This window comes from Falco punctatus, assembly GCF_963210335.1.
Source record: "Falco punctatus genome assembly, chromosome: 10".
Taxonomy (NCBI): Eukaryota; Metazoa; Chordata; class Aves; order Falconiformes; family Falconidae; genus Falco; species Falco punctatus.
This window is the reverse complement of record NC_137590.1, coordinates 5,911,481-5,927,010: the sequence shown is the minus strand read 5'-3', so window position 1 is coordinate 5,927,010 and position 15,530 is coordinate 5,911,481. Positions and strand designations below refer to the sequence as shown.

The window sequence follows — 15,530 nt, the reverse complement described above, 5'->3', positions numbered from 1 at the left end:
ATTAACTTAGAAGACTAGGGCAGTAAACTTGAAAACTTACTGTTTGTAAAAAGAAAAAAAGAAGCTTTGCAAATTAATCCTGTATACCCAAGAAGTGTAGAACATGACTACTTCTACCCAAGGCAAGTTCTGTGATATTTGTGTGGTAGATGTCTTTGAAAGCCTCGCTTTTGTACTATTCTATTCATATATATATAAAGATGAGTTTCTGCTTCTAAAACAATGCTGTTTCGTTTTGGAATTTGGCATATTTTGCAGTGTGTGCAGCCTGGCTGGGATGAAAAAACCCAACCTCTCTAGTTGGTAGCTGTTTGGTTCTAGTATTCAGTGCATGAAGCTCAGTTACCTGGTAGCGTGCTTTGATGGATGGATTGCAGGTCTAGAGGCCAAGGCCTCCAGCATTGTAATCACTTGTGTGGTGGGCTTTAAGCTTCCCTTCTCCAGTTTTCTCACTGTACAGTCAGTTTTATGATTGAAAAGCTACTGAAAAAATAGTACTTCAGAAAGTACTTTAGCAGTACTATGTGATTTAGTGTGTACTAAAAAATTGAAATCACTTTTGGGCATGATGTAAGGCTATATAACTGAAAATACATTTTTTCAAAACAACTGTTCTTTTTTATTTTTAATGTTTCCAGGGAGGGATGAAACGATGCAGCCAGCCAAACCATCATTCCTTGAATATTTTGAGCAGAAGGAAAAGGAGAATCAAATCAATAGCTTTGGGAAGAATGTATCTGGCCAGACAAAAAATTCATCTGATTGGAAGGTACCACAGGATGGAGACTACGAATTTGTAAGTCTATACTTTGAAATTCAATCAATGTGTTAATCTTTAAAAGTTTTAGTCAGAGCTGCTATAAGATTATTTCTTGTTTTGACAGACTAATGGAAACTTGAGGAGATTCTAATTGCTAATGCATTTGAATGGGGCATTTTGAAAAACTAATTTGCTTTAGGTATTTCTCAGTAATCATAACCAGTCATTATCTGTATACTTGTTTAAAAGCAAACAAAAGAATAAAAAAGCCTGAGGATATGCAGGGTACAAGCTATCTTACTTTACTTCCTTATTGTGCATTTAAAATACAAAAATAGAATTCCAGGTGGCAGTTGGAAAATGCAAATTCTGAATGAGTAGTGTTTGGCAAGGAACAGTGTTAGAACCATTGAATTTCCTTGTTTTGCTCAAGCTTAGGCACTGGGTTTTGTTTTATTATATAAATATTAAGCTTGTCTTAATTTCTCTTTCAAATCCTCAATTTCAGCTCCTAACTAATGTTTACATGCTCAGAATTCTCAGGAACTTTTCAGAAGTTCAAAGTAAGATCTATGATTTATAAATTTGATTTAGGTTTTTTTGTGAGGATGGAAAATTTCTGGTTTGAGTACAAAATGCCAGAAGATGCATGCTCTGCTGAACACTATGTCCTCGGCTGCATTTTCTTTTAATGATACTTCACTGCAAGCACTTTTTGCTTGAAGTGCGTTGTACGCCCTTCCGACGTCTGCTCGTGTTGCCCGTGGTTCAGGTTGTCACGCTGCGTTCAGCAGTTGGTGAGATTCACTCCACCTTCACAAAGCAGTGTGGAAAGCGAAATCCCTCTGCTAGTCACGACTCGAGGAGATGCTTTACTTGAAGGCTGGAATAATAGCTGGAGCCTTTCGTTCTCTTTGTACAGTTTGTATAGACTGCTGCTGTTACATGTATTTTGTTGTCTTTGCTGTTGTATCTCAGATTTTCTTATTTAGGCTGGAAAGGGTGGCTAGCTGAAGGGACCTGCTGCATATCCCCTCTTGTAGCCCTTTGCACTTATGTTTAGCCTGAAGGCTTGAAGTCATTGCATGACCTGCAAGCTGTCTGTGTAGAGTCAGATACTCAGTTTATCTTCTTCACCTTACATACGGTAACTTAATTTAATGATAAACAATTATTTTTCAATGTGTGGTCTTTCCCAGGAAAGATGCACTAGTTTGGAGTGTCTTAGAAGTTTTTTGTAGCCTGCAGAAGATGGCCCAAAGGGAAGTTTGCTGTAATCATTTTACTTTCTAATTTGGTTGATAGCAAGTTTAGCAATTACCCCTATTTCCACTGAGTAGGATGTATTCCACTCTGCATACAGTGAGCTGTAGGTGCAGGCTAGACCCAGCAAGCAGCACAGACAGCATGGATGAGGAAAGGTCAGTGCCATTCTAGTGCCTACAAATATTTTTAGAATGTGCAAAGCAACTGTTTGACATGCATGTGATCTTGTTTACTGATTTCCATTAGTACTGAAGTATTGCCATGTGCATAGATCACCAGTGCGCTGGAAGCAATAAAAGCAAGCAATAAAAGCTAGCAATAAATCGGGCTTTGGGTCACCTTCATGTAGTAATTTGTAGAAATTTTGCTTCCCAGCTGTACATATTTCTCTGGTTCAACTGTGTATGACTATACCAGCCTGTCTTGCATACAGATTTTCTAACAGAGCTACTTTCTTTTCTGTAGAATAACAAAAATGTGGGAAAGCAACCTTAATAAACACTCATGGGTATTTATTTGTATAGTCTTTATCTGAGGGATAGTAGCAGTAACTTATGTTGTGTAATGTATTCAAAGATTTAGAACTGGGTATTTTTCCTGTTTGGCTGAAAATGAATCAATGTGATGGCTAGCGGTGGGTAAAAGTCATGTTTATTAATGTTTTATTAATTGAAAACATCAATGCAGTAAGCATTGTGGAAGAAGAAAAAAAAATAGATTTGTTAGGCATATCAAGTCCATGTGTCCTAGACTTGCCTGCAGCAATTATTTCTGCATTGGCAGAGTAGGCAGGTTTGAGCAGAATTTGCCTATAGTTTGCAGGATTCCAAGTAGAGATGAGATTAGCGAGATGCTGGGTGAATGCTGCTTCCTCCTGGGCCGTAGGAAACAATGAAAATATTATTGTTTTGCGTTACTACAGACTAGATAAATACACCTTGTCTTGTGTTCTGTATTCTTCTCCCTCCTATGTGACTAGCACCTGGAGTCTCCTGTCTTCCAAAAACAAAAAAAAAAAAAAAAAAAAAAGGGCAGTATTAAATTACAAAAGATTCTTGGTCTTTTCCCCTGTGGCAAAACCATTTGGCCTTTTCTTGACTAACATTGTTCCTCTGAAGCAGGCAAATAAGGCACTATTTATATCACAATGGCAGTGTCGTGTCAGCTGAGGGTTAGGCTGAGGCAGCCCTATCCACTGCATAGCTGAATCACCAGAGATCCTGTTCTAAAAGGTGACGGGCTCCATTCCTCCCAAACGTGATGCTCTGGTTGTGGTCAGCGGGGGCAGAAACCCAGCCTATTTCCAGCAGCGTATTTCCAGCCTTGGATTTCTGAGGTAGCAGTTATTAACTGATTAGTCAGTGCCCAATGGCATTAATTTTTATCCCCACTCATGTTTGAATAAAGATCTCTAAGGATTTAAGCCCTGCTTGGTTATGTTTTCAAGAACATTATGATTTATTTAACGGGGTGGGGGATACTATGGGCAGAAATTCTTGCTTTTAGGTAGAATATAACAAATTCTAATACAATGCAGCCTGCCCATTAACAGCCTACCCCTGCAGCATTTTTGTATGTAGAATTCCTAATTGCCATAATCAGATTTCAGATCTTTTCTAGTTGAATTTAATTTTGCCAGTGAACATTAGTCACATACTGTTGCACAGACTTAAATTAATAATGCTAGAAGATTTGTTTAGACAATGTCATACATTTTTTTCACTTTAATCTTTCAGTAGTACTGTTAACGTACGGCAGAATTAATTGTGCGGTGTTTCCTGCCCTTAGACCCAACAAACCTTTTGCTTACTCCTGTTTTAAAAGTCTTTTAGCTGTTCTGAGCAGGTCGGTACTGTAGTGTCAATTGTGGCTAAAGTGGGATTCCTTTTTTTATTTTTTTTATTATTTTTTTTTATTCTGGCCCTTCTTGAAAGGCACTCAGTCTTCCCAAACCTATTGTAACACATGTTCATGGATCATCCAGTCATGAATGTTCTGTATTATATCACTAGTCATTTTATTGAAAGCCTATTTTAATAGCAAATTAGCAGGTTGCAGTCATACATGGCTTACGGTAGCTATGACAATACTGAAACCTTTTCAGCTCTATCCCATGAATGTGGTTTCACTGGCAAAAACACGTGGCAGTAGAACCCCTCTCAATCTTGAATTTTGCCATTGTGATGCAGCTGCTCTTCTTTTAATACCCGTGGTGTTGAGCTTTGGGTTTGCTGTATCTCTCATTCATAGTTTTTCATATGTCAGTGAATCTGTGCTACTTAAGTATCCTTGGGGCTTGTTTTGGATGATGAGTCAAATTGGACCTGAACTTTTAACAGACACTAGATCGAGTGTGCTGCAGGACATCAAGTCTTTCCACAGGCTTTACACAAGGAGCTGAGGCCATTTGCTCCGAGGCTGATTCCAGGAATTGTGTATCTGCTGACCGTGCGTGGCCTGTGTAAGGCAGCCTGTCAAGAGCATAGATGGTACAGATACTTACTTCTGTGTTGTCTTTAGCTGCTCTTGCTATCAGTGCTTCCCTGGAGGAACACCAGGTGATAGGGGAGCTCTTGAAGGAAAGCGTTGCCATTCACCTGCAGGACCTCAGTGGAGAACTGCAACTAGCAGTAGCTCTTTTCTGCACTGGCAGTCGCCTTCGTGCTGCTGCAGCTCTGGGAATGAATCTGACATTCAGAAACAAGGTTTATGTCTCTTTCCTAAGGACTCTCCTGTTTGCTTTGGGAAGACCTTGATTTGCTCATCTCTGCTAAGTCTTGGTGACTCAGATCTTTCCTATTCCTGCAGTTATCAAAAGCCAGTAGTTTGGGTCTGCCTTCACAGGTTCTCTCTTTGAAGCAGAAAAACTTTGGAGCAGATTTTTTTCCTTACAAAAATAAAATGAACAAATACCTTTGAGAGCACCAAGGTTTGCAGAAGTGGAAGGACTAGACGTGGCTAACTTCTCAGCTTTCTGTGAAAGGACTGCAGAAGGTGGCTGTTGTCGTGGCCTTTGTTCACAGGTTCCCCATGCTTTAGTCTGCTGTGAGCAAATTTGTGTTTCAGGTCTCGTGCTTCTGTGCTGTCAGTGCTGTTCGCTGCACTAGCTCATCTTTTTAGCTCCCTTTGAGAAGTATCTTGTTGGCTGCTGATGGGAATGTCTTTGGACAGGAAAGATTGATGTGATCTCCCCCTACTCCAAAGCAGACTTTTATCGCTTTGCAGCACACAGTGTCATCTGTTTCTCTACTGCTGGGGAAGACTGTCCTGCAAGCAGTGGAACTGTTGCTTCTGAGAATTTTCTAGGGCAAAAATGGAAGGATGAGCAGGAGGTGTTAATTGCCTCTATTAGGGGGAAGAATGCAGGTGTGCTGGTCAGCTGCACTTAATGTCAGGGCTGCACAGTCAGAGCCCTCATGTACAAGCAACAGTTCCTGCCTCCATCTCACCATCTGCTAGACAGGCAAGGGCAGGGGAGGGATTTGCTGAGTTAAAGGAGTTGGAGGAAGGGCTGGGTTTGATCCCACAGTTACAGATCACTTTCCACTAACCAGTTGTCCAGCCTGTTGCTCCCAAAGTGCTTGGGCTGTAGCTTGCTGTTTGATACCCGACTTCATTTTAAGGAGCACAATCCACAAAGGACTAATCTTGAAATGAGGCACCTTTGTTTCAAAAGCATCTGTAGACAGTTTACTGCGGTCTTTGCTTGTGTTTAGAAGCTCTTGCTCCAGTGTTCCTCTTCCTTACACTGAGTCCTGCCAGGGGCTCCTTGGAGCAGGCAGCTGTAGGAGCTGGAGGTTCACCAAGCCGGCGGGACAAAGGAGTGAGCAGCTGAAACATAGTCCACACTGGCAATTGCAATTTCTTCAGATAAGAGACAGAGCAATAGTCTTGGCAAACTGTTGAAGCAGAACATCGAGAAAACACTTAAATTTTAATGAAGTCCAGTTTCTAAAAGTATATGCACATATTTTTGAGGTTTTGAATTATCTGCACTGCAAGAGCCGGTTTCACAACTGCAGCTTCCTTTAACTCTGAAGAACTGTATGTCCGTTTATAGGCAACTGTGATGGTTTTTGTGTCTGTCTGGAAGCAGCTTCTAGCCAGAGCTTTTAACAGCTACTGCTTAGATCTTTCTTTTTTTACAAGTATCATGTAAATGAAAGCAAGCCTCCTTCTTACCTGAGTGGACATACTCATTTTTTTGGAGCAGTAAAGAGAAATATAATTTTATGTTGACTGAAACAAGGATGTTTCATTATGCTGCTCTCATCTGGGCTATACTTTTTATTAACATCTTTATTTATATGCTTTTACTTAGTAGTTTGAAAGATTACATTGGAAACAAAGATTTTAAAATAAATAAGTAAACCCACTTCTGGTATCTTTACCAGCGGAGGAGGAGGGTATGTTGGTCTCATGGTGTCTTCATCTTGTTTGGTTGCACAGATGGCTGTTGGTTTGCTATGACATCATGAAGCTGAATCTCTTTCCTTCTAGTTAGACAAATTAGGTAGTGTGATAGCAAGAGATTGAAGTCCTTACCGATAAGTTTACAGAAAGTTTAATTCTTTCCAAGTGAGTCAAATCGCATTAGGATCATATGATGTTTTTCAGTCTGCTGGTAGACACCAGCCTGACAATGCCTGCAGATCAGGGTCTGCTTCTGCGTGTTAGGTGCGGTCCAGGCAGCAGGAATGCCAGCCACGATGGATCCCTGCATGGAGCCCAGACCAGACAGACGCACGCCACAGCTCCGCATGCTGCTCAGCCCTGGCAGGAATCTGCAGAAGCTGCAGCTGGTACCTGCGGGTGCAGTGTTAGGTCTCTTGCATCACCCTGCTACTTCCCCTACACCACTCCAGAACAACTGCAGTTAAAAATGGCTATGACTCGGCGCAGATTTCTTCTCCCGGCTCAGAACTGTGGTGAGGAATGGCTGTGTACTGGAACCATCAGTTTCCTTCACTGGAAGTGATTTATAGGGAGGAACTGTTAGAGGGCAGGTGATTTATTGTTTATCAATAACAGTAAACACATTCTGCTTTACAATGACCAGAGTCTCTAATTTATTGTATTCTGTCTGTGAAGGTGTCATTTGTCTTGTGAACAGCTTGTTGTCTACCATTACCTGGAACATGCCGTGTCTTTGGTTTCTCTGCACATTCATTTGGATAGCGTTTATTAGCAATCTAATATTGATGCTTTATAGCTTTACCACCTTTCATCCTTCTAAAAGTTCAATCGATTAAAAACTTAAGAGTATTTCTGTACAGTTACAGGCTTTGAAAATGATAGCGGATAAATAATTGGCGCTTGTTTAGTTGGAACTGGTCTGTGGGTCTTTTCTAGCAGTAGGAAGAGGGCATGCTGAGGATGCATGGATAAGGCAGATGCCAGAAGAAAAGTACTTGCATTGTTTGGGTAAGCTGCTGTTGTGTGACACTTCATAGTTTATCAATCTGTAGTGTTTCCTGACTTTCCTGTGATCCTCTGAGCTTTGTCTTCTTTTTACTTCTGTCTTTTAAGCAGCTTGGTAAAGGTGTCAGATGTAGGCTTCTACACTACTCTTTCTTGTTCCTCCTTTCTCCCATCCAAATTACTCAGGTGAAGAATTCAAGCTGGTTACTAAGACTACAGAAAGTCTATCTGCTTGGACAGGAGAAAAAAACCCCACTTTATTAGTGTGCACATTTGCAGGCTGTTTAAATGGGATTATTTAAAAATCGAATGATCTTGAGACTTCTATCGAATTACTATGAAACTTGCAATATATTCTTTTCTAAGAGAGCAAGTTTCTCTGACCCTTATGTGATGAATGAAGATTGATTGTTCCAGAAATTCATTTGAATATGTGTAGTTTTGCATAGAAAAAACCCCAAGTTTGGTTAAAGTAGAGGGGTTTTCAGTAACATTTTTTCCAAGACTAAACCAAACACTTTGAGTGAATCTTCAGGGATTTCTCTGTCCAAAAGTTTCTTCCCTTCATCTATCATGAGCTCTCCTTTTTCCCAGTGGTGGCTGGAATAAAAATTGCTTCTCAGACACTGATTTCTTCCAATAGTTTTTGATCATAAAGTGAACTTAGTTGCTAGGGCATTCATCAGTTTGAGAGATAAAGCCAGAACTGGGATGACTGACAGATATCCCTCTGACAGATATCCCTGTCTAGGTCCTATGGAACTAGGGCAGATTCCTAGTTGGGAAACTAGTAAACTTGAGATACTTGTTTGTGCTGTGTTGAATCTAAAATAGAAAGCTTTCTTTCAGTGGGAGAGCATTAAGACCGTAATTATTTTATTGGGGGGGGGGGGGGGGGGAGGGATGATGACACAACACAACCAGACTTTAATAAAAAGAGTACTTTCTTCTGACAGCAGAAGGCAGTCCAGAACAGACAATCATTAATTTCTACACCTGAAATTGAACCCCTGTGGTACGTCCTGCTAATTGAGGAAGATCTTAAAGTGTAGTACCTAAATGTAATTTCCACTCTGAAGTATGATTTATAAAAAGAGACAGGTTTTTGTGATGTTTTATGCATTGGTTTTAAATGTCACCTGCCGTGATTCATAACATTGATGTCCCTTAAATGGATTTCCTTTTTTCTTCCTTTAGCCATCTGCCAAGAATTTTTAAAGCTCTGCTAATTGTTTGTATTTCTTTTAAGCATTACCTTCTCAGCATATTTAGCATGTTTTTCCCAGCAAATATTTCTAACTTGTGACATCTTTATTAGGGAAAAAGAGTTCATTTTGTCACCTTGTAATCAAACGTACAGTCATTTTAAAAATAAGCCCAGGAACAGCTTGCTTGTCTCTTTTATTGTTTAAGTGGTCTTGAATCTTCTGTAACATTTGCATGAGGAAGACACTGAACCTTACTGCAAACCTCATCAAATTTGTGGCTGCTTCAAACCACCAATGTGATTTACAGCAAGCCCCATGTTCCTAGGTTTTATAAACCTTTCTAAATTCCCTTTATAACAGGAAAAAAAAAAACCCAAACAACCAAACCCCAGAAGGTACCACATTTAGCTTTAAAATTTGTTAGCAGAATTTGAAATTGAAAAAGGTAATTCAGTGCTTGACTCTTATATCTGCTGTGGAAGAGAATAGATTTCTGCTCTCTTCCATTTGGTAACAGGGTCATTGCTCACCACCTGCTTTCACTTTTGTGCACACTGACATTGATTGCAAAGCACTTACTGCCACAACTTGCTGTCAAAATTTCATTTTTTGCTGTATTTTTGTATATAGCAGGCCTTCTGTGACATAAGGCTTTTAAATGAAACTTGCAGTGAGTGGGAAGTAAAATGAGTTGCCGTTTGTGTTGAATTGCTTAGGTCATAGCCCTTAATGGAGACTGACGTACTGTAACCTGAAATCAACTTCATATGACAGCATTCGGACTTGTAAATTCACCATCCTGGACTACCTTTGAGGCCCTTTTCCTACTGTATCATTTTATGGGCTGAAAGTTTTGTTGCTGAACGAAGTAACTAACAGAACTTCATTCAGGGTTTTTGATCGTGGGATTTGTTCCGCTGCTGCTGTATATTTAAGGTCAGGCTGCAACGTGCTTTTCTGCTTTGGGAGAAAGGGAAGAGAAATTAATAATTGAAGGTGTGACGTTAGAAAAATCTCTGAGCATGCCAAATTCTTTTAAAAAACCTGTTTGAGCCTTGTTATGCCTTGAGATTTGTTTTCAAGGCTGGGTGTGTTCTTGGCACAGCATCTCCCTTAAAGAACACTGCTGCTCAAACAGGGTTTATTTGAAATGCTTCTGAATTCTTGCAACTCATCTGTCAGTACGAATGTTTGTAAAGGGTAGTGTAGCTTTAAAGGACAAGCTTGTCCAGGTTTTTCTCATCTGTAGCAAAAAAGGGCTTTTCTTGGGGAGTCCTTGGATCAGGAGCCTGATGTAGCTGCTCTGGCTTGGCTCTTAGAGGGTGGAATCTCTGGACCTTAACAGAAAAGCCTGGGGATAAAGCCTCCATCAAGCCTCTGTGAATACTTTTGAATGGGTAGGTTCTCATCTGGACAAGTGCCTGAACTTACATACTGTGGAGGAGCAAATTTATCTCAGCTCTGACTTCTGAACCTGGTGCATTTGCCTTTGCGCATCCTCTTCTTGTATTACTATAAAACCCACAGAAAAGGTTGCTGGATGTCGCTTATTGCCAGTGTTACCTGGTGCGTGTAATTATTGGGTGTCTCCCTGCTCATCTCACCCGGAGACTTTGCAGGGAGCAGTTTTGTCATGCGTGAGGCATGTCTGAGGTCTTGCCCGCACAGAGAAGGCAATGGGAGCTTGCAGATGGCTGTGGCTGCTTCCAATGACCAAGGTATCCTGGAGGTTTGCCTTAGCAAAGAGATTATTTCAGTAATCTCAGCTTCAGAACCCAAGCTTTGACCTTCAAGAAGGAGGGAGAAAGAGTAGCTTAATACATAAAGACTGATAGAGGCTGAAAGGAATATTATTTTGAAATTAAGTGTTTCATTCCTCCTGTTTGTTTTTTTTTTTCTTGCCTTCATGCGGGATCATTAGAAATAGATGCACAAATAATAGTGACCACTTGGGAAAGCCTGGCATGGTGAGGCGTGCAGGTTTATGCGATACAGATTTTATGGAGACGGTTCACTGAGGGACTGTCCCAAATAAATATTGTTTTTATGATATTAAACATATGTGCCTGGTTTTAAAGACAACAGCCTCTCCCACAGTCATGCAGCTATTAATTTTTCAAAATGCCCTGGAAATCTCTGTAATTCGGTCTTTAATCAGAAAGCTTTTAATTCTCTCTCCTGTCTGCTTTGCCCTCAAGTTCAGGTTATTGCTTTCTTTCCCTTAGTGAAGGTGGGGGGCAGAGCAGCCGTGGACCGGGGTTCTGCGACAAGCCTCGCTTTTGGGTGCACAGCTTAGAGAACTGGTGTGGGCTTCCTGGGGTAAGAAATAAATGGGGAGACCAAGACTCTAATTAAACACATTTGTTGAATAAAGGTTAACACTTTCAAGATAGATAGGGCAAGGTTATTTAAAACTATAATGGCTATTTACCATGGATGAGAGAGTCTTAAGCCTTTGAAACTGAAACTGCATGTCTTAAGCCTTCTTTGTGCATTGTGTGAAGTCTTAAGACATGTTAGTGATGCTAATATACCAGCAGCAAACTTCTCACTATACATTATTAATGAAGACTGTATTGCCATACAGATTTAGTGTTACCTAATTGATTACCACTTCAGTTACATTTGTGTTTCGTGGTAATAGTACACTGAGCAATATTGCGTGAAGTAATCACTCTTACTTCAGATGTTCTTACTTCTAATTCTTCAGGAGTTCTGCTTTATTCAGAATAAGTGATCTGAATACATAAATTAATTTTTAATCCTGAAGTGAGTAGAGCCCTCAGAAGCAAGGGAGAGAGGAGGGAAGGGTATGTCGGATTGGAAGGAAGCTCTGTTACAGACCTGTGTACCCTTCCTGGCAGAATGTAGTTAAACCTCTCTCAAAAATTGTAGGGAATTGTATTTGGTTTCAGGGAATCAGCGTTTTCTGACAGATTGCGTTTCTTAAAAAAAAAAAAAGAAAAAAAGCCCCACACATTGGTCAGCTGTGTACTTTACAGTTGAGTTGTGCAGCTAGTGAGATCTTCAAAATGACATGATTTATTTTAGCATGTCCAGAGGTATTTTAGTACTCTTACTTAAGAAAATTAAAGCAAAATCACTTAGGGAAGGAAAAAAACCCTTGCTGTGTTTTTCCTTAATCAAATCTCTGGTAAGCAAGTGTTTTATATAAGCAAGTAATGCTCCTTTTTTGCTCCTTCTTCCTTCTTTTCTTTTTTTTTTCCTTTTGGGTTTTTGTGTTGGTTTTTTTTTGTCCAGACAGGCCGACCTTTTAGCTTGGTTTCTAATTCAGTTACTGGGGAAAAAAAAAAAAAACAAAACCACCAGAGAAAAGTTATCTTTGTGGTTACAGGATTCGTCAGCTGCTTTCTAAGTCCCTAAAGGATTTTAAGGTTTGGACTTGTTGAAGTTCAGTGCTGCAGAATAACACTGACACAATTTGTCATTGCCTTTGTTTAGATTGCGTACAGTGCTTGGGATGTGATTTGGAAGTGAATAAGGTTATTCATACTCATAAGTGATACTAAGGCTAAAAAAGGAAATTTAATCTTGGAGCTTAGAAGATTAAAATGCATTGCTCTTTTTATAAAAAAATGTATTTATTTTTTTTTTGTCTATGACCACTCCATGAGTAGAGGTTTGGATGGGTTTTCTTCCTTAATACAACTTCTGTACAATGCTGAGGGTAATAACAACATGCGGAGGTTATATGATTGTGCTGGCTGTAACACCGAAACTTTTTTGAGGCTTTTAAGGATTACAGTAAAAATTAATAAAGTGCAGTCCTTGGCTAAGAGCAGCTCAGGGATGCCAGCGTTATTGATGCAGGCTGTGGTGTTCCCGCAGCTGTGCAATCTTCTCTGCTCTGTGGATAACTGCTCTGCATAATCGCTGCATAGTTATGTCTGGGTAGCCAGAGTAGCCAGGGAGAGCCGGCTGTTTGCTGCAATCCCCTGAAATTGGTTTCTGTATTGAGAATTTTCTGATATCTTGCCGACAGCAAAGCCTCCTCCTGGCTCTTACAGGCTTTTGAGGAAAGGGGGGAAACTTCCAAACTGGGAGGGTGGGAAAGCAAAGCAAAGGTGCCGGTTAACTGGTGGAGAAGCAGTTCATGTGGCATGTCTGCTCATCACAGCCACAGGAATTAGCTGCTGACAGTATGCTTGAGGAAGGACCTTGCTGAACCTGAATATAGCCTGGAAGAAGAGATAGTTGAGTAATAAAACTGACAGTTCTTGCTAGAGCAGAGCAGTGGCCTGGGCAGCCACTGGTGGTGGGACTGGTGCTGCGGGCCGCAGTGCCTCACATGGAGGGGCAGCTTCCCAAGAATCCCGTCAGGCCGCACTCGTGTGGCAGCTTGAGAGAAGCCTCACTAAGCTAGCAAGGTGCTAAGCTGAAAAGAGGGGTCTGGGCAGTAGCCCCCCCTGCAGATGCGGGACGGAGGGAAGTTTAGATGTGACCTTCACGGTGCGGCTGGCAGGGAGCAGGGTGGGAAGAAGAATGGCACACGTTCCTTCCAGTAATTCTGTAGGAGTAGCACGGATACAGTATGGTATCATGCACCTTTATTTTAATCAAATAAGCAGAGCAACATTGCAAATAACTAGGATCCATGCTGGTACTGTAGCAGCAAGATGTTTCACTTTCAGTAGCCATAAACCCCTACGTTTGTGAGGGTAAGATAGAGTTAGCCCAAATGTGCCATCTGAGGCAGCCTGGGTCTCCTCTGATATAAGCCTCTCTTGAAATACCTTTTTCCAATTTGGGGATCAAACGCCGAGTGTGTGTTAGCGTCCATCTTTCCTCCACAAAAAAGTGGTCTTGTGGTTGTGCTCATTTAACTGTTCCAGCTGCTTGACTTGCACTGACACGAGTTGACTTGGTCTCTAGAGCACACGATGATCTACCTGAAAGCTGGTTGCTGCTTCTCTGTGGGAAGTCATCTGCTGTCCAGGTGAGGTGGCCTGAAACAACTGTCTCCAGATGCGCACGGAGCACAGATCCTGTTCACTTTTTTGGGGAGGTTCTAGCCACAGTGCTGTTTTGACTTGTGTGGATGCTGCAAGCCATGATGTGTTTTGCTAGCACATTGCCTAAATAATTAAGGTGCGTTAAAAGCAGAAGCTTGTGCTGCTGAGACTTATTTTTCAAATCCTTTGAAAGATTAATATCTGTATTTTTAATCTTGCATGAAAGCCCGCGGTGAGTGCATTTCATCCACTGCTTTCCTAACAGTGAGAAACTTCACTGACATGCTAATGATAAAAGGGGGTTGGAAATCAAGATAATTAGTGTTTGTGTGGGGACTGGGGTTTGTTCTGATTTACTGTAGCCCCTCTGTAACATGGCTGCTTGACAGATTTGTGAAGTTGTAGGGATCTGACAATCATGATGAAAAGTGGGCAGTAAGTGCCTGTAGGTTCTTAGATTCTTGTGTCCTTTGTTTTTGACAACTTACAGTGAATAAATAGTTAATGCTGGCTCATATATTACATCAAGGCCTCCTTATGCTAGAAACAGAAATGAGAACAAGGCACTTAATTTTTAGATCAGTGATTGAAAGTATGCCAAATGGTATTGAGCCAGCATTTCAGGAAAAATGCTAAAGAAAAAAATGGCATGCTATTCCAACACCAATTTATATCACCATTTTCAAGACCTAAAGTCTGGAGTGCTGCTCAGCGTGAGAAATCACCCTCTACATTTAATTTTGGCCAGAGATATTGAATGCTTTTTTTGCCGGTTTAAAAAAAGTGCATGCACTATTCGGTAATCTGTTCCCTCGGTGTATATTTGATACAAACATTTAATTGATACTGCGTTTAACCAGTCTTTCAAGTTACAGAAGGCTAATTGCAGAATAATCTCAGTTCTTACCACTTGTCAGAGCTCGCATTCATGAATTCTTGAGATTTGACACCTCTCCCTAGCTCTTGGTCTTCTATAGCACCCGTGCACTTTTGCATGCTGCAGGCTGCACGATGCTCCCAGGTGGCTGCTACAAATAGTCGCAGCAAGTGGCATCCAATGGGTGATTGCCTCCCAAAAATAAAACTGCTTGAGGAGGTGATAGAAGAGAAGTTCAGAAGTTGAAGTGAGTACACATCGAACTGATCTGCAGGATCCTGGAGAGGGAGTGCAAGCGTGCCCTTGTTTTTTTCGGAAGGGAAGCATCTTGATAGTATTGCAGATAGCCAAGGTCAAGTGAAGCAAGACTTTAATTAGTCTCTTCTGTGAAGAGCCTCCCTTCCCAAAGGACATCTGAACACTTAGACTATTTGTAGGAATTCTTTTGTACGTGCCTCTGGTACAAAGCCACTTCTGGTGTAGAGTGTGATCATCAATAGCCTCCCGTGAAGGGCTCAGATGTGCTTCCATACCATTTGTGGTCCCAGTTGGTTGGTTGGGTTTTGTTTTGTTTTTCCAACATAGTCTGTTGATACTACATTACAGTGATAATATTTTTAATTTTCTCTAGCAACAGATTCCTATTTGGCGTTTAATATTTAGTGTAGCTTGGGATAACTTGGTTTGGGTAAAAAACCCTCTCAAGCCACGTTTAAATCTTGCCTGTCTAAATACACACAAGTAAATGAAGAGTTGTGCTCCCTGCTTCCCGTGATTCAAGATATCTTGTGTTTCTTTGGGGGGACTTTGATCACTGACACGCAGTCAAGAAAATTGCAGCGTAAAATAGGCAATAAAGGAAGATGCAACAATAAAAGCTATGCTAAATAGGCAATTAATTTGTTTTTTCTTTAGTTGCCATCTAGCTCATATCTTTTCCACTAGATTTATTTTCCTGTGTAGCGTGGGAAGCTGCAATTTTATTACTTCTGTATTTTAGTCTTCAAACTCCCACTGCCCCTTAT

General features: G+C 40.8%; 1 protein-coding gene across 2 annotated transcripts in view; it reads left to right on the top strand.

The window, feature by feature from the left end:
• The window catches only part of STK4 (serine/threonine kinase 4), a 46,561-nt gene that overhangs the window by 22,536 nt on the left and 8,495 nt on the right, over positions 1 to 15,530 (top strand). For both annotated transcript variants that reach the window (XM_080406028.1, XM_080406027.1), the window contains exon 10: positions 639 to 796. In XM_080406028.1, coding sequence (XP_080262154.1) covers positions 639 to 796 — 158 coding nt within the window. The remainder of the gene's footprint in view (positions 1 to 638; positions 797 to 15,530) is intronic.